The following is a 24813-nucleotide window of genomic DNA, read 5'->3' as shown; positions in this document are numbered from 1 at the left end:
ACCCAACAACGGTCAACGTAAGTACACATACGTCAGATAAAAAGCGGCGGACAAACGTCGCTGCTGGCAGCGTTGGCCCTGGCAGGACCAAACCTCAATATCAAACCACGACTGGTCCAAACATGTGCGCAATGCGCAATGCGCGTACATGTGCGAAAGAAAACGTGATGGCGATGGCGGTGATGGGGACGATGTCGACGCGTGTCACAACCTCAGTGGTCACAACAATGGTCACAACTTAGGGAAAGGTTACGTACAAATTCATGCTTTGTATTGCCGCTAATTTTAATTTCAAAGTAACTGTACTAAGTTTTTACAAAAGTAATGCTTTTTTGTACAAACCATGGTGGCCATGACGTATTTTGCGTTGCAAACGGAAGTAAGCATAGCCTCTGAGACTTAAAATGTAGGCTTCAAGATGTGGGCCGGGATCAACAAATATCACTCTCCCGTTAGAACGGGCGTCCGTGGATGGCCAGATAACATCACAAAAATAACACAAATGAAATGCACCGGTGGTACAGTGTGCACAACTCATACCGCACCGACAGACAAGGCACCTTGCGGCGCAGAGCCACAACCATGGTGCAGGGAGCATGGCCTCCGAGATTGGCACGCGCGTGCACCGCCGGTTAATGTCGGAGGCCACACAGAAAGGAAAACCAAAAAGGGACGGGAAAAAAAAAACCGCGAGCCGCCCAGAGGTGGGGGAACACGCAGCGCGCGCCTTTGGCAGCGTTGAGGAGCAGACGACAGCGGTGTTTTTATCAGCAAACGCCCCATTTATTCCGTTCTTTTTCTTTCTCTTTTGTTGCATCCTTTTCTGCGAGCTAACGCGAGGAATTAATGCCAGACTTCAGTGGATGCGCCGATCTAGTGTCGTTGAAACATTCGTTGATTATTTCTAATCCCTTGAAGGTCGGTGTTTTGTGAAAAATAAGCACAAATGTGCACCGTCTGTCACTGACGTCCAAAATGCGTCCATCGTTCACACAGCGTACATGTGCATTGTACGTCCGTTACAATAAGCCTTTGTATATCTTTTAGACGTCCACATTGCGCAAAGCGAAAATTGGACATCTTTCAGACGCAAATAAGACGCCTTCTTTCGTCCTAGATGTTTGGATTATACCGCTACGTACCATGGACATTCGTGGTTTACTGGGTATGAGCTTCAATGCGCTCGACTGTTTCATGAGTAACCTGAGTACAAATGACTCTATCGCAACATTTATATTAGTGACGGCTGAGTTCTTCCAGTTTTGCGCTGTTTATTTAATGCTGGCAGGCTATCTTGTTTCAACAGCGTGCTTCCGCGGTTACGATGCATCAGTTATGCGACCTCTGAGGGCTTAAAATACCAATAAGGCGAGCCAGGTATATCGCACATCGCAGATTTTGCTGATAAAATTTGCGCCTTTTTCCTGTGCGACATAGAGTACTGTAGCAAAACATTTTTGCTCGAAAAAGATTTTGACAACCATGGCGCCCCCTCGAATTTCGCTTGTATTTGTTAAACCGTGCCTTATAGAAAAATGTGTATAAAATCCATTTTTGTGTGTTGAGCTTCGAAACCACGCTTGCGCCATCGCAGGTTCTGTTTAGTTGTCCTATTCATTAATTCCGAAAATTTCGTGTTTCACTACCAGCTACATATCTTCAAAAACTGCAAAAATGTTCAAAGTTCGTGATTTTTCCTTGACCTATCTGGAACTCTCCCTAACCAATATAAATAACAGTATGATTTTCAGGAAAGTGTATTTTAGTACAAAAATGTTTAGGGGTAAAATAGACTTCAAATCTTCCCGAAAAAAATTGTGAAATTAGAGAATATGTGCGATTTGTCGCATGTTTGACCGTATTTTTCACACTGATGCGGTCCAAGTAAAAATCCTCGTCATGCAGCGTTTGATAGTAGACTACATCATTAAGCAATGAAGAAAGTCTAATCAAATCATTTTTTTGTTTTAAGGAAGAAAATAATTTTTGAATTTGGCCCTCCGAACGCGTCCTGCATTTCTTTTTGTTGGTGCTTCGCCGCAAAGCACGTGGTCGCCCTTGCAGCTGACAGTCGTCACAGGCGGCGGCAAGATGCGAGATGTATGTCAGTGACTCTTGAGTGGTCGAAAGTCTTGTCGCGTTGATGTCAGGGCGACGAGTAATGAATTCGCGTTACAATGGGAGCTTGCTTGGCGGGCCCAATGGTAAGTATGGACGCCCGAGAGCAGCCTATGGCGCCGTTCGTACAATGTGCTAGAGGGCCGTCTGCACAATCAGCATATGCATACTGAATGAAATAATGCACATTGTATACACTTGTTTGTCTTGGTGTACGTGTTGTGCCCGTACTTGCTTCGGTACAGGGTAACGCCGGTAAAGGACGGCAAATCGCCCGCAGAGATGTTGCTAGGTGCCCAACCAAGAACCAGACTAAGTGCTCATTTCCCGATGCGAGAGGACACAAAAGAGACGGTCAAGGCTGCAGCACCACCTTCCCGGTTGATTCTTCCTGGAACACGAGTTTGGTCACGGCAGTATAACCGCAGTGGACAGAGATGGCTGCCTGGTACGGTGACGGCGGCCAGCGGGGGCCGCGGCTGCTTCCTGTTGATACGGAAGAAGGAGAACAGCGACGACATGTCGACCAAGTGCGACTTCGGGAAGCTCAGCAAGCGCAGCAAGAAGCCTCCGTGACCCATTCAAGGGAGAGCGAAACGAACATCGGCGATGAAGGTTCGTTGCCACAACAACTACCCGCAAAAGAACTCGGCGCACAAACAGACGATGGGGCGGGTACAGACCAGCCTGCAAGCGCTGTGGAAGACCCTGTCCTACCCAGACGTTCAACTCGCAAAAGAAGAGTTCCGGACAGGTTTTAGAAAGAAGTGCAATTTCTCACCAGACGCTCTAGGGGAAGGAAGTGCTGTATTGCGCCAATTGCGGAACTGCGGCTGAGCGCATCTGCACGGCGCATGCACATAGGTCTGAGTAGACTGAGGAAGACGACGATCGCAGGTCTTTGGAATAAACCTTGTTTTACTGGTGGTTCTGGCCTGTGTGAGCTACGTTACTTCAGAGATTACACTGTATATATATATATGCTATAGATTAAGCGTTAAGAGAGGTGTTTGCAATGATCACAGTGCAGTGAAGCCAACTGTCTCTAGAACTGAACAAATGCTTATGAATGCTATACAAATACATATATTATTCGGAATGTATTCCGGGCATTTATTCAACGTATCAATCCATTCACGCATTAAAATAATTATTTTGGGAGCGATTTTTCAAAAATAACTGGGGATGTGACGGCTTAAACATATGAGAGCTCAAAGTGACATTAACACTGGATTCAGAACCAGAGGCACGTCAATGCTACATTTCATTTTCACTACCACTTGGCTAATAAAGTAAGCAAAATACATGCGTCTCTGCAATTACAGCAGACATGTCATGCACAATAAAAGAATGAAAACTGAGTGGCAAAGTAAACAGACCAAGGCCGGTGAACCATTACATGATTCACGAGCAGGTAGCTTCACACTGAGGTGCCTCATGAAACAGTATGCTGTGCCAAGACGCTCTGTCGAACAGGGTGGTGACCCATATGGTTTCAAGAGGCGTTGCCCATGGTGTTCAGTGTATTAGTGAATTGCATTCAACAGTACGACGATACCTGTTTTCTTCTGTTTTGCTGACATCCCGTCAAAGAAACATTCGCGATTAAATCATTATTCGGAAAATTGCAGAGTATAATCTCCCCGCACAAAGCACTACTGCTAAAAAAATTCTACTCCAACATTTGTCAAATGGGTGCCGCAGTGCCTCCGTCGGACTGCCGAGGGGGGGCCGGGCCCCCCCGGGCCCCCCCTGACTTTAAGCCCTGGTTATTCTGCCTAAATTCATTACAGCCAGTTCTCATTTTCAATGGACAGCTTATATTGCACTTTTCCTGATCTTCTATTGATGCCATTAAAAAACTTCTTTTTGACAACGTTTTGTATTGTAATTTCATTGCTTTATCTGCAAAGTGTCAAAATTGAAGCCAGGAGGGGCGGTGGTGCTCTATGCTTTGCGATATTATGTTTATATATATATATATATATATATATATATATATATATATATATATATATATATATATATATATATATATATATATATGTTCACGCACATATACGGACAGTAAAGTATCCCCTAGCAAAAATTCCCAATAGAAAACCAATAGCCTATTGGGTTATTGACACCTATTGGTCTATTGGTTCTATAGGTCTATTGGAACTGTATTTGGCTATTGGTTCTATATCACCTATTGGACTATATTGGTGTATTGGTTCTCTATTAGCCGACAGGAATATATTGGCCATATTGGTTCTGTATTTGCCTGCTGGCATTGTATTAGTTTGTATTTGCTACTTCTCAGCCCCATTAGAATTAGTCTTGCGCAAGTGTTTTATGGGTGTCTTGTCATGCAGAAGGCCCACAATGTAGCAGCGCCTCTGCAATGATAATCACAGTGGATGAATTAGGCATATGTTCAAATATATTCTCATAATCAAACTACAAGTGCTTCTTCTGGCCCTTGATGATGTTGGCGATCTTGCGGGCGACTATTTGCCAAGGCAACTATGTCTTGTTGTCAATTTCTCTGGACTGCCTCATCCGCACTCGAGGGAGTGCCTGAAAGATTCTGAAGTAAACAGAGCCATGAAATCAGAAACAGTAACACATATTTAATTAAAGTTTACCTTTGAAGCAATGTATAGAAAGTAGGCGGCACAGTGAGAAATGATCTAGACCTTCATTCACTGCACATTTCACAATGTTGCAGGAACTGAACAATAGCAAAAAACTGAGTGAAATATTACACACCAAACTGTGGCTTATTGCGTGAAAGGAAACAGTATATGGCAAAATTTTGCGGCAAAAAAGGAAGGAAAAGAAAGGGGCCAAATTTTTTTTTAAATTAAGCAGCGCCTTATCCCGTTTATACGCTTGCGTCCTGTGTTTTTTGAGCTGTACCCAAGAATGAACTGCAAACTCGTCCTTAAATTACAGCAAACTCATAATCACTTACTATCTGTGACGTGCTCTTTTTCACGATGGTGGTGCGACTATCATACCTAGAGCATGCCACTAAATCTCAACTTAAAGATGGCATGAAATAAATTAAGCTAGGGTAGATTCACGATGAGGCAACAGTAATATGTAAGACTGTAGTAAAGGCAGCCTAGATTCCATATCATTGCAAGCCCAACACAGCAGTCAGGCGCAATGAGTTGGATATACACCAGTGCTGCATGTTACGTGCTTGTGCAGTTAAGCCAACAACATTAATAAATCGCACCAGTGTAGTACATATGCTATGCACATTTTGTATAATGAATTGTCATGTGGCCTTTATGTGGTCTTGTGACATTATGTCGAACAAGTATGATAAGCCGATGGCGCGCACTACAACACACAAACCGCATCGACTAGAGCGTTTTACTATGAGGCGATAAACGCGTTTTCGGCTCAACACGCACGTTGTAAATACTTACAAAGGGCTTGCGAGACTCCAACTACACTCACGAGCAGGGCGCCTGTCCTTTACCTCTAATCCATGCTACGGTTTTTTTGTGCATACTGACAAACACAAAACAACTGCAATAATATATGCGCTCAACATTCAACTTCTATTAGAGCGTGTGGACTTGCAATCGAGCGTCGCTGGTCTCGCTGTCATCAAATACCGGAGACAAAGGACGAGGGACTTGTTTTCCCGATCTTTCGGCTTCGTCCCAAGTTGATACAAAAAGAAAGGTGATACCAAATAAATACTAAATAGGAGTAAGAACCATGCCCACTCAACTCACCAAACAATCGGAGCACATGGGCCTTGAAGTATAACCTTGTTGCTCGTCTTGCCATTATCTTGGTGCCACCTTTGAGAGTCGAAATCGGTTCGAAATCCAAGACATTTATGGCTCAGAACGTCTCCATCTGGTGCACGCTGAACACAGTCTTCACGTTATCGTCGCGGAAGCACACTAAAGCAAACACCGTGTAAGCAGGCTTACGTGAAGCATCGAGATCACACAAAGCGCGCGCTAAGGCGACAGACACAGAACGTTTTGGCTTAGCTTGGCCGCAGGCTGGGCTTGTCTTCGTATCGGCCGAGCGCGGATGGCGCGCCAAACGCACGGTCGGTCGCGTTTTTCTGTATATTTACAGCGCTACTTATATTGCTTAGCATAAATAGTTATAAACTTTACATATTATCCAAAGCTTCTCTTAAAGCTTAGCACATGGCTTAGCCTGCTTAACCAAGGAACGTGTAAAAAAAAAAAAAAGTTCACACATGCAGCGTCGCCACGCCGCGCACCGTCTCACTTTTTTTTTTTTGTCACCTGGCTGGTTCTATGCCGGTTGTGATCTCATGGCGGTTTCTTTATTATTATTCCGTGGTGTCTGTGTTGTCGATTCCTTCGCAAGTTCTTTAGCGTGTTTACCGCACGGCAGGTACGGAGACACCGTACCGCCGTGGTCGACGCGCAGCCTTTTTATAACTCTTTTAGTCGCGCGAGTTGCTAACTGCACACGGTGTCTCACGGTGTACGATTAAGCTCAATCGGGATCAGACTTATCAAAAGTGAATTGATCCCGTCTGCAGCTTGCGTATAGCCAATCATGATCAAGAAATTTGATCGGGATCGGGTCCGACGCGCTCAATCAGTCATAAGATGTTATAAACAGCTACCAATAGGCGGTAGTTGTTTGAACAATAATACTCTTGTTGGCCTTATACATCTTCTGTTAGTACATTAAGAAACCAATAGAAGTACTTATTTGACCAATACAACTTCTATTGGCCCAATAAGTCACCAATAGGCAGCACCTATTTGACCAATACAACTTCTATTGGTCCAATAAGACACCAAAAGGCAGCCCCTATTTGACCATACAACATCTATTGGTCCAATAAGACACCAATAGGTGGTGGCTATTGGTATATATTGGTACCAATAGAAGTCTTATACAACCAATACAGCTCCAATAGATGTCCTATAGAACCAATAGCGATTTTCTATTGGACCAATAGAAAATCCTATTGGCATTTTTGCTAGGGTCCCCTCCCCACCCGGCGCCTAGCAATTAATAACAATATCCGTGCAACGCACCGGAGGACGACCGTTGTTTGTACCGGTCGAGTTAACTTTGCGTTCCAATACCTTTGAGCCCTCGTAATGTCGAAGTCACATTTACAGCGCATTTGTAAAGTTACGCACCGTACACGCAGCTTCGCCAGCGCGCGGTAAATGTTCGGTGTGCTTTCGGCACAATATCAGCACACAGCTTTCTGAGCACAGTTAAATTCCATTAGAGCAGCTCAGTTACTCTGAATAAACTAGACGCCGAATCAACACCAGAAGAAAGCATTAAGACAGAAGAAATCAGAATAAGACACGCCCCTTTTGTTTCTTCTGTCTCTTTCTTCTGGCGGTCGTTCGGCGTCTAGTTAATTGAGAGTAATTGTTCTAAATATCCCAGTAATGAGTTCGGCTCAATTACGCTGAGATCGTGAATATTCACGGTCGGTGTCAGCCTGGTTTTATTTTTATATTTTGTGTACTTTTCAGCAGTGACTTCGGCTACAAGAACTGATTTGCAGTATCTCTCAAAGGCATATATGAAGCAAGCATCCATTAAAAGCTTTGAAGTTTCGTCCATAAAGGCGTACGACGACAATTCCTACGCTTAATAATGATAGACACGCAACGAAAGCCACATCAGTGCCGATTAGCCGGGTGCCGCTGACGCGTCCAGCAGTTCTAGCGGCACGTTCTAGCTAAAGCCCCTCCATGCGTTTTCCGCCGGCTAGTAGACGCGATGAAGGGGCTTTAGTTCTAGCGCGCGGCGCCGCGCGCCTTCAGTACCGAGCGACTGCAGCGCCGCCGCTACGGTCGACGCGGAAGGCATCAGGCGGCGAGGCGCGTTCACGCCACTCGACAGTTCTAGTACACTCTAACCTAGCTGTCGAACACAAAAGGATTTTGTACGCTTTCTAGACGCTCGCCTAGAATAGTAGAGAGGTACGTGGCCTCCGCTTTGCAGTACGTAAAAGCATAGCCTTTGAGATTGGCGGCTGTTATGCTGGGTGTGAGTTTGGTCTAAAAGGTGCAAACAGAGGCAAATTTTAGTAAAGCAACAATATCTTTTTAAAAACGTCTGCGAAAACATCCGTGTGACACGCGATTTGTGGAGAAAAAAATACCATACAACATGGAACACCTAAAATACCTAAAACAAAACAAAACGTAATGGCCGCGCGCTAGAAATGTGTCGTTGGCGTCTTTTCCTTACCTCAACCCACTACTACTACTGCTGCTGCTACAATGAAACTCTATGGCTGCTACTAAATAAACGTTGTTATTGAGGCGATTGAGACGAACGGAGTTGCTTTTCTAGTGCTCTTTCCACCCTTTTCACGGTGCCCTTTCTCTCTCTCTCGGCCGGTAAAATACGAGTGGTAAGCGCACCTCCGCTGGCATGGGTCACAACAGCAGGACTCAGCAGTATGATGGAAGTTAGTGAAGATCCTTTGCCGTTTTCAAGGCCAAGCAACTCTCACGTTGTTACATGGCTGGATTTTCTGCTCGACGATTCCCTACTTGAAAAGCACCTCTCCAGGGAAAAACCAGGTACGCGCATGTATATTTCTGTAGTTCATTGTTGAAGTAGAATGAGCCTCTGCTAGCCAAAAAGGGAGTGTCTAGCGTTACGTCTAGACGTAATGGTATGAGCCGTTGCAGTTACGTCTGGACGTAAGAATAACGCGTCTTAAAAGTTACGTCCAGCGTGGCAATACAAATACAGCCCGTTAGACCTACCGAACCGATTGGCCTCAGTGGCGCAGCGGCTAGCGTGTCGTGCTCGGAACTGCGAGGACGTTGGTTCGAACCTTGCTGCTGCTGCAATTTTTTTTTTCTTTTTTTGGTCTCGGGTGTTGCTGAAGTCTGTTGCCAGAGAAGCGCGACGCGGCTCTTGGGTTACGTACGCCTCCGCCTGCCCCGAAGGGGCAGGCTGCGCGGGCTAAACAGCGCGTGGCCGCGACAGCGGCCAGTAGCGCGTGACCGTGACCCTGCCAACCGGCCATTGAGCGTTAGCGAAATGGCCGCACTCGCGAAGCGAGGGCGAAGCCACGATACATAACCCTAACAACAGCCAAAAAAAAAAAAAAAACGCTCAGTATGCAGCCCACAGGTCATGTCCACTTCGGAATTTCCGTCGGTTTGACTGGCCCATCTTCAAGTTTGAACATGGGGCGGGAAGCAGTTGTGGTACCCACATTGCTGGTTTCAGGGAGTGCTCTTCTTCAAAATGATGTGAGCTCCAATATTTAGCTTGTGAATGATACGTACTGTTCTGAAACGGTGTACTGCAGCGGGAGCTCTACCATGAAGGAGGCATACAGGGCACTTAACCCCCTAAATTTCGTTGTACTGAACGATACCTGTCATGAACCGACGCGCTAGACCTCCGAGCTAACCGCATCCACCCACCCCTAAAAAAATTGCTGGCAAAGGGTTTCACTTTGCTTTTATGTGGGCTTGCGTTTTCGGACCAATTCGGATACTTTCGTTAGCTGGCATCTTGCGGGGGATATAGCTGCTGTGATTTCAGTTTCACCGCAGTCACTTGACAGTTTTCGAACCTTGAAGTCTAGCAGTATTGCACTTCTCACGAGAATTCGGTACCTGAAGCGCGCTAACAGGAGTTAAGTGAAGCGGGCTTTGAAGTGAAATGGTAGCAGTTCCAAATGGGCATTCAGTTCGCTCTCTGACCCAAACTAAAACATCCCTTTGTTTGGTGTATCAAGTTCTAGCTAAAAACCATCAAGATTTATCTTTTCCTGAGGCCATACGTGGTCCAAGGTCCCTTTTAAATGTGCTTGAGCCACTGCAGATCACATTCCACGCACTACGGTGGCTGCTTGTCAAATTCTCAGGTAGCATTCCTTCACATTTCATAGTTTGGTCACGTTCATGAAATCCATAATCCATTCAGGTTGACTTCAGTCACTATAAAGACTGGCCATTTAACAGCAATGTAAGAGATAGCCTATACTTCTGCCACACAGGCACTTTCAAACCTGACTGTAACATCTAGTATGGTTGAGACTGGCAGCATACGGATAACAGGAATGACATATAATTTTAGTGGGCAAGGTTCTTGTAGGCAGAATGTGGTAGTTATCGATGGAGGTTGTATTGACAAGGGGGCATATTGCAAGTAGCCCAACTTAACAAAGGATGATCATTGCGGTCATTGGTAGTGTAGAGTGCTACACTAGAAGCCTGGGGTCCCAGGCAACACTGTAGAAATCAGTGGTTGTTGCTCGCCTGCCCAGCAAGTGTGATCTATTTAGAAAAGTTTGTGGACAGTGTGCAAATTGTTACATGGCAGTATTGTTGCTCAAGGTCCAATATTTTTTTCACATTTTAGTATAGACTGCCTTGTTTATTATTCCTTGAAGTAGAGTTATCAGAAGCTTTCAATCATGATAGTTTTATTATCATTTCTCACAATGGCCGTTCATATGATACACTTTTACAGATCCTCCTCCGTACGAGCTTGTGATTCAGTTTTTGGCAAATGCTACTGAACCACCATCTCAAGGGCCAAATGGAGGCACTGTGCAGCAGGGTAACGGCCTCCAAGGCATGGTCAACCTAGATGGCACGCCAAATGAACCAGGAAATTGTATGCATCACTTCTCTTACAATGTTTCTCATTCAGAGTAAAAAGTCTGTGCTGAATTCTTTGTTTGCACAAAGCTTAGTTGCACAAGTACAATATGCCCACATTTGCCGTTGATGAGATAAAATATTTAGTTAGACATGTATTTTGTAGTTTACTAACTTTGTCTAATGTATAAAATATTTAGTTAAGTTAAACGTGTATTGTGGAGTTTACTGACTTTGTTTAATGTCTTTTGATGAAGTGCAACAGTTACTGTTCACAGAGAGCTGTTCGCAGCTGCTTAGAAATGAAAAGGTCCTACTTCTCGTAGCCTCAATAGTCCTGAAGCAATCTTGCAGCTTGTTTCACAAATTAAACTTTTGTTTGAATGTGCCTTCATGCTGTGGTGTGTGACTGCTTACCCGATGGTTGTGGGATTGTATCTTTGCTACGGCGGCCGCAATTCAATGGAGGCAAAATGCTAGAGGCCCGTGTGCTTAGATTTCGGTGCACGTTAAAGAACCCCAGGTGGTCAAAATTTCTGTAGCCCTCCACTATGGCGTCTCTCTTTATCATATCATGGTTTTTGAACGTAAAACCCCAACAATTATTAAAGAAATTGCACATAGATGCAGGCTTGGAATCTATCTCCACCTCTTCTCAAAATCCACTTTTTTTTACATGCTGTCCACCATGACAAATGTATATCCTTGGTTTAATTATTTATGTAAAAAATGGGAGATGTTTTATCCAGAAATTTCATTGTGCTGGGAAAGCAATCCTACACCAAGTTCAATGCACATTACCTCAAAACATGATTATTAGTGTGTATTTATATGTTTTATTGAGAAATTTCACTATGTTAGCAAAATAATGTTACATTAGGTTTTCTGCACACCATCTTGTACCACGATTATTGGTGTAGATTGGATACACTTAACAACAATGCTAATGCAAAAATTAGCACTCTATAATGAATGCAAATTAATTCCCACTGTTCAAAAGTGCTTTTCTTATGTGCACACAATAATAGGTTCACCTGAAGAAGAGCCAGGGAGCCGGAAGTCTCTGCCTCTCAAGTTGCTGGCCCTGAAAGCAATAGCTTTTCTACATTGGAACATGGATCTCTGCGAGCAGAAGTAAGTCTGGCTGTTGTACTGCCTTGTTTTTGTGATGGTCATTGGAGCTCAATATAGACATTTCATTATGTGGGGTCAGCCTGCTGCTTCCTATTATCAGTTTATTTGTTTTGAACAAATAAAATGACTTAGTTACATTGGTGTGCAAGTATGAATATACGTGCAGGACATTTCAGGTTTATGAAAACTACCCACTCTGTTTGCTACAATGGTGTTTTTTACTGGGAGATCTGAAGCAGCTGCCAAAATCCTGGAGGGAGCACTCAAATTGCACCAAGCCGAACCTGCCAGTGGAATGCAGGAACGCCCAGCGTGAGATTACGCCAGAAGTTCTGTATGCCCACATCACGTAAACTGGTTCCGGAAACTATTCCTGCTTCTGCTTTGTATGTTTCCATGGCAACTGGTTGTTTCTGCAAAGCGCAACCAAGGTTGCTTGTACAATGACTGAAATTACGTATGCTGCTCGTCCTATTTCTGCCTGAATCCGTGACTCTGCGGCGGAGCAAGTGAGAGCGATCCGCTGCGGAGCTATACGTCGTTTCACACATCAGGTGCAATGCTGTGGGGGTAGCGAGATTCTTGCAGTAGATGCGTTTGCATTAAGAAATAGTTCAATGTTCTTACCACCCATAATAATATTTTCTTTTCGTTTTTACGGTGAGTAGTAATTGAAGATGTTTTGTGCCTTATAAATGAGCAAACGCCATTATACATCTGTTCTTATGCAGCTGGATCGCTTAGCATCTATTTGCTTTCGTTTTTTGGCATTTCATTAACAGCCTGTTGCGACGCATCACTCGGAGCCCCGTTCTCAGCTCACGCAACTGTTTACAACGATGAAACCCGACCATGAGACGCACGGAGTTGTACATTCTGCGGACTGAACTTCTTGCATAGCTTCCACAGTGTTGCACCTGATCTGTGAAAAAGAATATAGTTGCTCGAAAACGACTAGTGGAATGCATGAACCCACTCCACGTCGTCCAGTGAAAAACGGATTCACTGCCATGGAGCAAGAAATCCTGCTCCAGATCATCCAGTGAAAAAAGCCAACAGTATTGCCTGTGAAACTTGTCATACGTGTGGCATGCTTTCCCTTCTTGTCTTTCCATGGTTATACATTTGAATCCAGATAAATCGAACTTGATTGCTGAATAGTTCAATGTATTGGTGATTTGAAATACAAGATATGCATATCCGAAGGTTATCTAAAAACTCCGCAAGTCTCGGACAGTCTCATTAGATTCTGGAAAGTCGGAGTCTACCGATTCGTTGCTGTAAACTTGCACCGAAGGCATAAAAGCTGACTTAATATTTGTCATCTAAGTTTTGTTGTGCAATGCACGTGCTGGACTAGAAGATATTTCACATTCTTGAAGCACCATGGCACTCCCTTTTCCGAAAAGGAATGGCTGCAGGGAGTATGGCTCTCTGTGTGTCAGTTCTCTTTGCTGTTGCTGTTCTTCACCACACTACACAACTGTGTTCCGGTGAGGTTTACTAAATTAAATGCATCATTATAGCACGCAAATAAAAGCCCTTCTGCGTGAGTCATCCATATTTTAAACATGAACCTTCCCAATTTTTCCTCCATTGCTTGCACTGTCCATGGTCTATTTGATAGCATCTACCAAAGCAGTGCCATTTCATCTAACTGAATATTTCTAATTACAGTAGTGGCCGTAGACCAGTTTGGAGGAGCATACTTAAAGGGACTTTGCATGCAGTATGTCAGACCTGGAAGTGAATGAGAGTTCCATATATACATAGCACACTGGTATATTTTTGCACAGGATTTTACAGGAGAAGGTATAACTGTTTGATGTAGTGAATAGCTCAATGTATCCAGGTTACACTGTATACTAGAACCAGCTTGTTAAATATGTTTACCTCTTACAGGCTGCCACTGACAATGCAACAGACATTGATTGCAGAGCTCCAGAAAGCAACTTGTTGCTCCGAGCTGAATGAGGAGCAGAGGCTGAGCAACCCTGATGCAGCCTTTGCCTACATGATCAAGTCTCGCTGGGTTGTGCGCACAGTTGTGCACTCCTCCATACCTGTTAAGAGTGCTAAAGGGATTCCTGTTCAGCTGTGAGTGCACCTGTACTAGCCTTATAGAGATGTGTGCAGCATCTGTCATTTCATGAAGGAGCAGCCTTCAGCATTTTGCATGCTGTACCGTTTTACATGTGCTGGGCTTACTTTTGACACGAAAGTGATCACCTGTTCGTGCAATACAAACTATGAAATACAATAGCCGGTTACAACATGAGGAAGAAGATAAGCCCTCAGCAGTGTTCCACCCAAAGAGAACTTGCATAGGTGCACCTACCAATACGTTTTCACATTTCCATGATGTCATCCACTCTCGTAAGTTTCAAGGTCATTTATTTTGCCACACATACGTTTCAGTGCAATTTCAATGTATAACGGTACATGGCAGAGCCACAAAAGTTATCTAAAAAGAAAGTACATATATCAAGGTGAATATCCACAGAGTTTTATTATCCTCAGTTTAACTTGTCTACAGCAATAATTTCCTGAATTACAGGTATTTTGAGTCGTTTACCATGTTTGTGATTCTTTTTTTCTCTCAAAGTCCCTTCCACAGCAAAGTAAAATAAAATACTCATAAGGTTGCATTTCATTTGTTCTTTGTCGGTAAAAAATATTGTGACCAAGAATTGTAGTATTTTTTCGCTAAGTGCGCTCAAAGTTCCAAGATTGTGAAATCAGCAGAAAATTGTTTTCGGTGGGCAAAATTTTTATATTGATTTAAAAAGCAAACAATCTTTTTTTTTTTTTTGCAAAACTAACTTCGAAATCATTGTTCTGCGCCCGAAACTTGCATCTAAAGCAAATTTAATCAAAATCGGGAATGGTGACAAGGACCACCTCTTCATTCTTACCTGATTCACCCCTTCTACATTCGTAATATCCAGTTCCAGATGAAAACGTGATTGCATGAACCTTATGGAAACACATTGCTTCCACGTGAAGCTGGGGTAAAAAAAAAATAAATAAAATATATTATCTCAATAAACATACTATGCGTAATCATATCAATGAGATGCCTTCATATACAATATGTTAACATACACCCCAAGAAATGTCTGAATGTTTGTCTTTTGTTTACTACTATCTTCATTTAACTATGAAGGTAAAATTTGTGATGTTAATGTGAAGTGTGCTGCCTTTGTCCAAAAGCACACAGGGTTCTACATTCTAGTTGGGCAGTGTCATGGTGTTCCTGTACCATCCTTGGTGCTTCACAGCTTGAGTGATGAAGTGCAACTGTCTTGAGCACTTAGTAGAACTTTGAAGTGCCTAAGACCACTGCATATTTCCATCTCCTATAAGAAAGAAGATATGGCGATAGTAACTGCAGAAGCCAAACATAGAGCTGTGCACAAAGTACAGAAATACAGTAAAACCTCGGTGATATGATCACGGCTCGTACGAATTTTCGGGTGATACGAATTTTTCTGTGGTCCCGGCCAAGGCCCATTAGCCTGCAATGTATCGGAGTACGGTTGTTGCGAACCGATTTGCACCCTACGACGTTTGATACGAACGTACGCTAGCGCACAGGTACAAACAGCTGCTGCCCGCGCTGTCGCGGAAGACGCGGCAGACACGCGCGGGCGCGTGCATGCGCGTTACGCGACCATCAACGGTCCATCGTTGCCTCCGAGATAGTGCGCGCGAATCTTGGAGGCCTTTAGGTGCCTTCGCGTTTAGATTACAGATGACGTTGACAGCGCTTTTTTTTTTTTTTTACGACGCGTTGACGCATGCTCCTCTGCTCGAGGCAGCAGCGTCTTTGTACTGTGTTAACACGTGCCTGCCACGTCGGTGCAAGCCATGTCCCCGCAATCAGACGTTCTATGAAACAAGACTGAAACTTGGGCTGCGGGTCCGTCATGAAGTCCCGTTAAAGGTGGACGAAGACCCCAAGAGACGAAGCGGACAGTCTTGGCGAAGGAGCTTGGCCTCTATCTATCGTGTGCAAAGCGCTTCTTAACACTTTCGTGACCGCGCCTATTCCCATCGATAGTATGTTATCGATGACTTCAAGATCAAGTTTGGGCACTCTTTGAGCGGTTCTGGACAGCTAACGCAATACAAAGCATAAAATAACATGTTTTTTATCAGTTTTGTTTGCGAGTTTGATTTTTCCACCGCGGGGAGATTTTTAAAGCTCGTTCGCAGTCGGGTAGGTGAGCGCTCGTTGCTTCAGACTTCGCGTAGACGCCGCTCGCGGGTGCTCCACAGAAACGGCGAATTTCGACGGATTCCGATTAATATGAGCGGGAATATCTGGATGATGGTAGCGGCACAGACACGAAAGACTACTTCGATTCGCCAGGCGAAGTCGTACGGACGGGGAAAGTGCGTCAAACCTCCCCGGAACATCAGCAGCTATCCGCCGGTAAGTTTCGTCTTCTCCTCGGGTCAATTTATCGCTGCTGCACGTCGATGTAAACGTATCCGGTGTGTTCTAAACATAACAGCTCTTATCTGCAAGGTGTTAACTTCATTCGGGCGGGAGCATTTGGCGCTGGCTGCAGAGAGAGCGCAGTTCTCTTCGCGAAGACGGCGCGGAGCGGACTTTGACCCAACGCTCCGGTGTGCTGCGCGGCGGCGTCTTCATGTTGTTTTTTACCGCAGAAGTCGTCAGAGAGACATGCAACCACACAGATAAGTATGCGTGGATGCATACTTTCGAAAAGCCAACATACAGTGAGAGGGACGGGTCCATGGAGGGAGGTTACTGAAGAGAAGATGAGCAAGTTCGTCTCACTCCATGTGTACATGGTAATCGTTGAAGTCCCGCGCTTGCATTGGTGTTGGGGTCGTCGACACGTATTTCCAGGCCTTCGTCTACCGTCAGGGATGCCACGGAAAAGGTTCAAGGCTTCTTGAGTGTCTCTGATCTGAAGAAGACGACTGTCGCATCCCACGAGAAGCTTCACCACGTCTCTTCTCTATTGCAACACATGAACGATTTTTCTACGCTATCTTTTAACCCCATCGGAACCTTTCAGTGAAAGAGAAAATGGTGAAATGTAAAGGTCGGTATGGTATTCGGCAGTATATGAGCGAGAAAAAGGTCAAATGAGAGTACAATTATGGATTTTTGCAGATTTGGAACAGGCTACACTTCATTTCAACAAATACACAGGAAAATTGAAAAATACCAGAACTGCAAACTATGCTAGGAAAGCTGAACAGAAAAAAAATTTTTTTTCCCGAAACATGCGCAGCCGGCCTTTGTTTCACCGCGTCGAGAACCTGCATCGCGCGGTGGCATGATAGGCACTAGTGCCTATATTCTTGTATTTATGTAGATAATCATTGTACTTACAGCGCTTATATTTCCACTATTATTCTATGAGGGCTTTGCGCTCAAAACGTGTATTTCGATTTTTTTTAATATTTAGCCTTTGCAGAGTAGCATTGATGTTTTGATGAATCTTTCTTTCTTTTTGATGCATTTTTCTTTGTTTGATAATTTTCTTATTTTATTAGAAATAAAAGCGTTGTTTGAAATTAATACTGTTGGAAAGACCAATTCTTCTTCTATCATTTGATACCCTACACTTTAGCATCAATTATAATTCTTTGTCAGGGAAAAAATATTTCCTAGACTAGCCAAAAACAACCAATTTTTCCGCGGTCACGAAAGTGTTAAATCACTTTCGCCGCAGTACTCTGATGTCATGCAGAAAAGCGTAGTAAGATTAGGAAGGGGCTACTAGCGGTTACGGGGCATAACACATCTGGTTCATTGCCCCGCCACGGTGGTCTAGTGGTTATGGCGCTCGGCTGCTGACCCGAAGGTCGCGGGATCGAATCCCGGCCGCGGCGGCTGCATTTTCGATGGAGGCGAAAATGTTTGAGGCCCGTGTACTTAGATTTAGGTGCACGTTAAAGAACCCCAGGTGGTCGAAATTTCCGGAGCCCTCCACTACGGCGTCTCTCATAATCATATCATGGTTTTGGGACGTTAAACCCCAGATATTATATTATCTGGTTCATTAATTACGCACGCGTGCATGCACCGTATATTTACGAGTACAAGTATGATCGTTGACATCTAAAAAACTTTACTGGCCATCATTCAGAGCTATTCATGGCGTCGCTGCGGCCCTGAGAAACATTAAATCAAAACTAGGGGTGTGCGAATATCAAATTTTCCGAATACGAATCGAATACGAATATCCACCTTCGAATATCGAATCGAATATCGAATATCAAAGGGAAAATGCCTCCACAGTAACAATATTTTATTTCACATGTAGCTATTTGAAAAAAAAAAACATTAACAGCCTGACTGGCAACACAACATACACTGCTATCTCCAGAACACAATGTCCAGGCTAGCCAATGCACATCACAACACAAGCAAATATCACGGCACAATGAAGGTAATGACTAGATGTTATCATGAAGAAATATTAGTTGCTTAACATGATCAGGCAGCAGGCGCTCCCTTGTAACAGAGACAACCCTCCCCCCCCCCCCCCCTGCCACTGAAAAGGCACGCTCGCTTGCAACAGAAGTGGCTGGTATAGGAAGTTACATGGGGCAAAGCTTTGCCAGACTGGGGTATCTGAACAGTCCGCCACCAGTCACGTGGGTCACTGTCTTTCTTCAGAAGTGGTCCCGCATAGTGAACGAGTGGTAGTGCGGCACATTACGGCCGCATAATATTGAACATGTACGGTTACATGATCGCCAACAGCGCTGCACGTCGGAGATGCACCAGCAATAAATCATACGTATTGGGGCGCTCGTCGCAGGCAGATATCGTGCCTCCGTGTACTAACGATGTGTATCGCTCCTCTCGGCAACGTTTTTAGCGATACGAACGCAGCAGAAATGTGAAAGACGAGTTATTTTATGCATGATAATCGAATCGCATATTCGAATTTTTCGAATATTCGAAGTTATCGAATATTCGAAAGTTTTCGAATACACGATTTTCGAATCGAATACGAATATTTCGAATGTAATATTCGACGAATATTCGAACTTTTCGAATATTCGCACCCCCCTAATCAAAACGTATGCCAACTTTCTTTTGTCGCATACTAATTTTCCATGTTTTCTGGTGATACGAATTTCGGATGATACGAATATTTTTGGTAACCCCGCGAGATTCGTATCACCGAGGTTTTACTGTATTGCTGTTAAGTTAATGACATTTTCTTGAGTTCATAATTACATTATTTAGCATACTTAGAATTTATTGCATTAACTGCCGTGGATCTAATTTGGCACTGTATATTGATTGCATGCAGTGATAAGATTAACATTCGAATCCTACAATTTAACTGTTCTTAAAGGAGCACTGACATCAAATTTACGCATGTAAAAATTTTTGTATCCACGAGTAGTTATAGACCTACTAGTAGCGATTTGCGACTCAAAATGAAGCTGAGGGACAAATAACTATCTGTTTTATTGATTAATACGACCAGCATCTAGCACGATTCAATATGGGTGGCAAGCCCACCAATTTGTAGTGCTGGCAGCGCATCCTCACGGTCACCTCCAGATCGTGCCCCATCTGATCAAGTGGCCACAGAAAGAAGTGACGTCAGATTCATGTGTATTTCGTCTGCCAGGCGCACACACGCAGTCACGTCGTCACCAGCATCGCCGTCGTCGTGTCAACCGTGTCGACAGGTGATGAAGGCAACATTCTGGAACTGGGAATCGCTGCGAATCAGGACGTCAATCATTTTTCCTTAGACCCTTTGCAAAACAGCAATTCATAAATGCACACAGTTTCAAGCAGCGACGAGGAGGCGCCCGGAGACGCCCACTTTAGCAATGCTCGCTGGTATGTCTCAATAACCTGAATTAGAGAATTTTAGCGTGCACGCCGTTCTGGTGTATGCAAAGGGGCTTATGAAATGCACACCAGCAGAGAAGTAGAACATGTTAAGTTTCTACAATAACAATTCTGTGCTTGCCTGGTTCTTCTTTGCACCACCAGATGGCCCCACCTATCCGGCCTCTCACGTTTACAGCTGCAGTAATCCGGTATTACGCTAACGCAAAGAAGTAAAATTCTCTCTTAACGCTACGTGCAGGTTAGGTTTTAGTGATGATATTAATCTATACCCTACTCCACTTGATATCTTGTAATCGTGTTAGCACGTACCATACGTGTAATGAAACGACACACTGTGTCCGTGCTTCAAACAACACGAAGGCGGCGCACAACGTTTCCCCGACATGCTGGCTGTCGAGCACACGACAAATCATTCGAAGTGGCGTGACAATCAGGCATGAGGAGTGAGGAGACTCACAGCCAGTCAGGAGGTGCGAGCGTGTGCCTCCAGACCTGCCATGCTGGGATGAGAGCGTTTCCAGGCGGTGGCGACAGTCAGCGCCAGGATAAGAACTCTTGGATCGTCGACGCCCTCACTTCTAGTGCATCGTCACTCAGAATGATGTGTGTCACACTGACCACGTCACAGTAATGTTGATGTCGCCGGGTGCTGAGGTTTCGTGCACTGTTGCTCTCGAAATATAATAACTTCCAGGTGACGGACGCCATTGAAATTTGGTCAAAAATACCTATGCATACCGAGCAATCAAATGAAGGGCACATCTCGAGCTTGAAATTTTATGTCAGTGCCCTTTTAAAACTCTGCACAGAAAGTAATAAAAAAATATAATAACTATATTCCCCATTTGTGAGTTTTGGTATTAAATATTAAGCACTGTCCTAAAATAGTGCCAACATTTATTGACACAGATCTCCTAAAAGACCTTAATGCAATAAAATTATTGTAAGGTGAATGTGTTCTTATATATGTTGGACTACTGTAAAGAGAATGTTGTGATGCAGACGACGAAATACAAACATAATAATAGAAGCCAGTAGGTAGTACATTTTAAATCGGGCCCACAACGTAGGTAAACGGAAGGCCTTATGCTTTATAGCGTTCCAGTGGCATTTTGAATCACAATGGTTGCAGTACAACATTGGTGTCATGTAATTTCACTATACTGATCTCTGCTTATGCTTGAACTTGTTTATCTGTACATTTGACAAAGTCCTGCAGATTCTAGGAGATGACAGCTTACTGCAACACAGTTTTCCATTTTATTCAGGCCTGGTCAAGTGGACCCAACTGTGGTGACTGCAGAAATGGCCGATACAATTACTAAAAAGGTGGGTGCCACTTTATTGTTTAGAAGAACGGAAGCTTGGGCGAGTTTGTAAGACATGACCGAATCACTTCACAGCGCCAAAGAATGAGGACACAGGAAAAGAGCAGATAATATGAGCACTGACTTCAAACTGAATTGAAGACAAAAAAGAGTCGAGAAGGAAAACCACTGTTAGATGGAAACATGTGCCCGCACTTGCGCAGATACCTCAAAAAACACTCACCGTGGTATGACACCAGATTTTTGCAATAGATTGCATTCTCTATCCAATAGATTCAGTGAAGGGTGGCTGACACATGCCTTTTTTTTAGAAAGGATTTTACAATCTCCCGTATTAATTTATTGTCGTGCCTGAAAATAACAGAAGTGTCTGAAAGCACGTGTTCACACCCACATTTACGGCAATGAATTCATACGCAAGTGATCAGTGTCTTCGAAATGCAAAAGCATAACAATGATGCTGAGCAGTTCAAACGTGTCACTTACCAGCTTTCATACAGCACGAAATGGTGTTGGCATTCACGCAAAGGTCAAATTAGATAAACAGAATGTTTATATTAACTTTGGTTGGCTGCCTATGGGTACATTCCTTTTAAACCTGGGTTAAACTGAACCATCCTTTCTGTGAACTTCCTTCAAATGGAACTTAAAGAACTTAAAACTACACCTACCTCATTGGAACATACGATGGGGAAAGTCTGAGAAATATGTCGAATGGTGATGCTATGCTATAAATATAATAATAATTGTTGGGGTTTTATGTCCCAAAACAACAATATGATTATGAGGGACGCCATAGTGGAGGGCTCCGGAAATTTCACCCACCTGGGGTTCTTTAACGTGCACCTAAATCTAAGTACACGGGCATCAAGCATTTCACCTCCATCAGAATGTGGCTGCCACAGCCGGAATTCGATGCCGTAACCTTTGGGTCAGCAGTCTGGCGCCATAACCACCGTGGCGGGTTGCTATGCTATAAATTAGGGGTGTGCGAATATTCGAAATTTCGAATATTTTTCGAATAGTGTTTGCTATTCGATTCGATTCGCACTCTAATTTTACTATTCGAACTATTCGAACTTCCCAAAAACAAATACAGTCAGCGTCCGATTCAAAGTGACCCCTTCAGATTTTCAATATGCTTCACCTCATTACACTCTCGTATTGCGTCAAAGCTGCCTTCCAAGCTCCGTTATGGTCGAACTCTCCAAGGCCAAATACAGTCGTCCGATTGAAAGTGACCCCCTCAGATTTTTAATATGCTTCACCTCATTACACTCTCGTATTGCGGCTAAGCTACCTTTCAAGCTCCGTTATGGCTGAACTTAGCCACAAGACAGCCAACGTCCAATTAGATGTGGTCCCTAGATTTTTCAATAGGCTTCACCTTATTACACCCCCGTATTGCGGCAAAGCTGCCTTTCATGCTCCGCTACGGTCGCAAATCTATTAACTCAACAAAATGCTGGTTCCAACATGGAGATGAAAGATGTGGCAGAGATGAGGGCTCAGTCAATGCTGTTTTGGACCTGTAATTTGAGCAGGAAGTCGGAAAAATCGGAAGTCGAAGCTTTTTAGCATCCAAAATTTCAGATGTTCTTGTATATCAACGTCTACGAGGCAGATTTGAAACTCCGGACTTGAAGGGAGCACACCCTTGTCCGCCAAATCAGTCGGGCTTCCACAGAAGTTGAGAGAGGAGGAGAGGCTAAGGATATGGCATCTTTGCCTATCACGTGTAAAGTGTTGTCGGCAACACTTCGGTTGCACCAAATCATGTACATAAATAGAATACGGCCTTTACATTGCCTCATTCTTGATAAGACAACTATGAAACACCACCCCGCCAGTGCTTCATCAACCTAGCAAAAAGAAACACTTTCATGTTGCTATCTCATAAGAATGTGCTTAGAAATCCTATCTAACTTTTTTTTCTGCAATTTCGCTTCGAAGTATTCGAAAAATATTCTAGAAATATTTGAGAAATATTAGAAAAATATTCGATTCGATTCGCACTCACACTTCAATATTCGAATTCGCTTTGCACCCAAAATTTTGCTATTCGCACAGCTCTACTATAAATATGTAGTGAAGAAAATACAGTTCATCGGGAAATTGTGGGTATGGTAATAGAAGGTAAAGATGTTGAAGTAACAGTGTTTGCATCATGAGGACTTCGCTTGGCAGTAAGAATGTTCCTAGAGTAAAATGCAACACTATGGAGTAGGTAACTTTTCACAGTGAGGCCTCTACTGCTGCTTTGTTCTCACCACCAGGAAACAAGCGACCACAGATGTTGCCCATGTTACCTGTTCTCAGAAGATTGCTGAAATTATTATTGATGAAGCTCATGGCAACAGACTATGGTTGTATGGATGAAGACAAAGATATTAGTGTTCCAGTGTGTGTTAATGTTTCACACCAGTTGCCATATTTTTAGTTCAAGAGCCATGGAAAATTATTGGCAATCATTTCAGTCATGAACAGAACGTTGCAAAAGAGGAGGTATGGTATTAGAAACATTGTACTATTCAGTGGCGCAGCCAGGAGGGGTTGGAAAGTTTCAACCCCCCTTCTCACCTCTTCCGAAATTTTTCAGTTTTACATGTGTATATATACATGCACTGTGTCTCTCGACAGGGAGGATACCAGAATCTTGGAAGAATGCCAACATCATCTTGATCCATAAGAAAGGGGACGTCAAGGACCTGAAAAATTACAGGCCCATCAGCTTACTGTCCGTTGTTTACAAGCTATTTACAAAAGTAATTGCTAACAGAATTAATACGACATTAGAGTTCAATCAACCAAGGGACCAGGCAGGATTTCGTACAGGATTCTCAACAATAGACCATATTCATACTATCAATCAGGTGATAGAGAAATGCGCGGAATACAACCAAACCCTATACATAGCCTTCATAGATTACGAGAAGGCATTTGATTCGGTGGAGACATCAGCAGTCATGCAAGCACTGCGGAATCAGGGCATCGACGAAGCCTATATAAACATAATGGAAGACATCTACAGCGCATTCACAGCCACTATAGTCCTTCATAAAAAAAAAAAGCGACAGAATCCCAATAAAGAAGGGCGTACGACAGGGAGACACGATCTCTCCAATGCTATTCACCGCGTGTTTACAGGAGGTTTTCAGGGCCCTAGATTGGGAAGAATTAGGGATAAGAGTTAATGGAGAGTATCTCAGTAACCTGCGATTCGCTGATGACATTGCATTGATGAGTAACGCGGGAGACGAATTACAGCTCATGATTACTGAACTGGATACGGAAAGTAGAAGAGTAGGTCTGAAAATTAATATGCATAAAACTAAAGTAATGTGGAACAATCTTGGCAGAGAACAGCGCTTTGCGATAGGTGGCGAGACACTGGAAGTTGTAAAGGAGTACGTCTACTTAGGACAGGTAGTAACCGCGGAGCCGAACCATGAGAGTGAAATAACTAGAAGAATAAGGATGGGTTGGGGCTCATTCGGCAAACATTATCAAATCATGAATGGTAATCTACCACTATCCCTGAAGAGGAAGGTATATAACAGCTGCATCTTACCGGTACTTACCTACGGAGCAGAAACCTGGAGACTTACAAAGAGGGTTCAACTTAAATTGAGGACGACGCAGCGAGCGATGGAAAGGAAAATAATAGGTGTAACCTTAAGAGACAGGAAGAGAGCAGAGTGGGTCAGGGAACAAAAGGGGGTTAAGGATATCGTATTTGAAATCAAGA

General features: G+C 43.7%; 1 protein-coding gene across 1 annotated transcript in view; it reads left to right on the top strand.

The window, feature by feature from the left end:
* Positions 1-8415: 8415 nt before the first annotated feature.
* Positions 8416-24813, top strand: part of LOC119383886 (integrator complex subunit 8) — a gene marked incomplete at its 3' end in the record, with an annotated part of 125192 nt that continues 108794 nt past the window's right edge. The window contains 5 exon segments of the mRNA XM_037652159.2: positions 8416-8684; positions 10600-10746; positions 11759-11864; positions 13767-13961; positions 21006-21066. Of these exon segments, the coding sequence (XP_037508087.1) occupies positions 8561-8684; positions 10600-10746; positions 11759-11864; positions 13767-13961; positions 21006-21066 (633 nt within the window).

Source organism: Rhipicephalus sanguineus, chromosome 2 (assembly GCF_013339695.2).
Source record: "Rhipicephalus sanguineus isolate Rsan-2018 chromosome 2, BIME_Rsan_1.4, whole genome shotgun sequence".
Lineage (NCBI taxonomy): Eukaryota > Metazoa > Arthropoda > Arachnida > Ixodida > Ixodidae > Rhipicephalus > Rhipicephalus sanguineus.
This window is presented reverse-complemented; position numbering and strand designations above follow the sequence as displayed.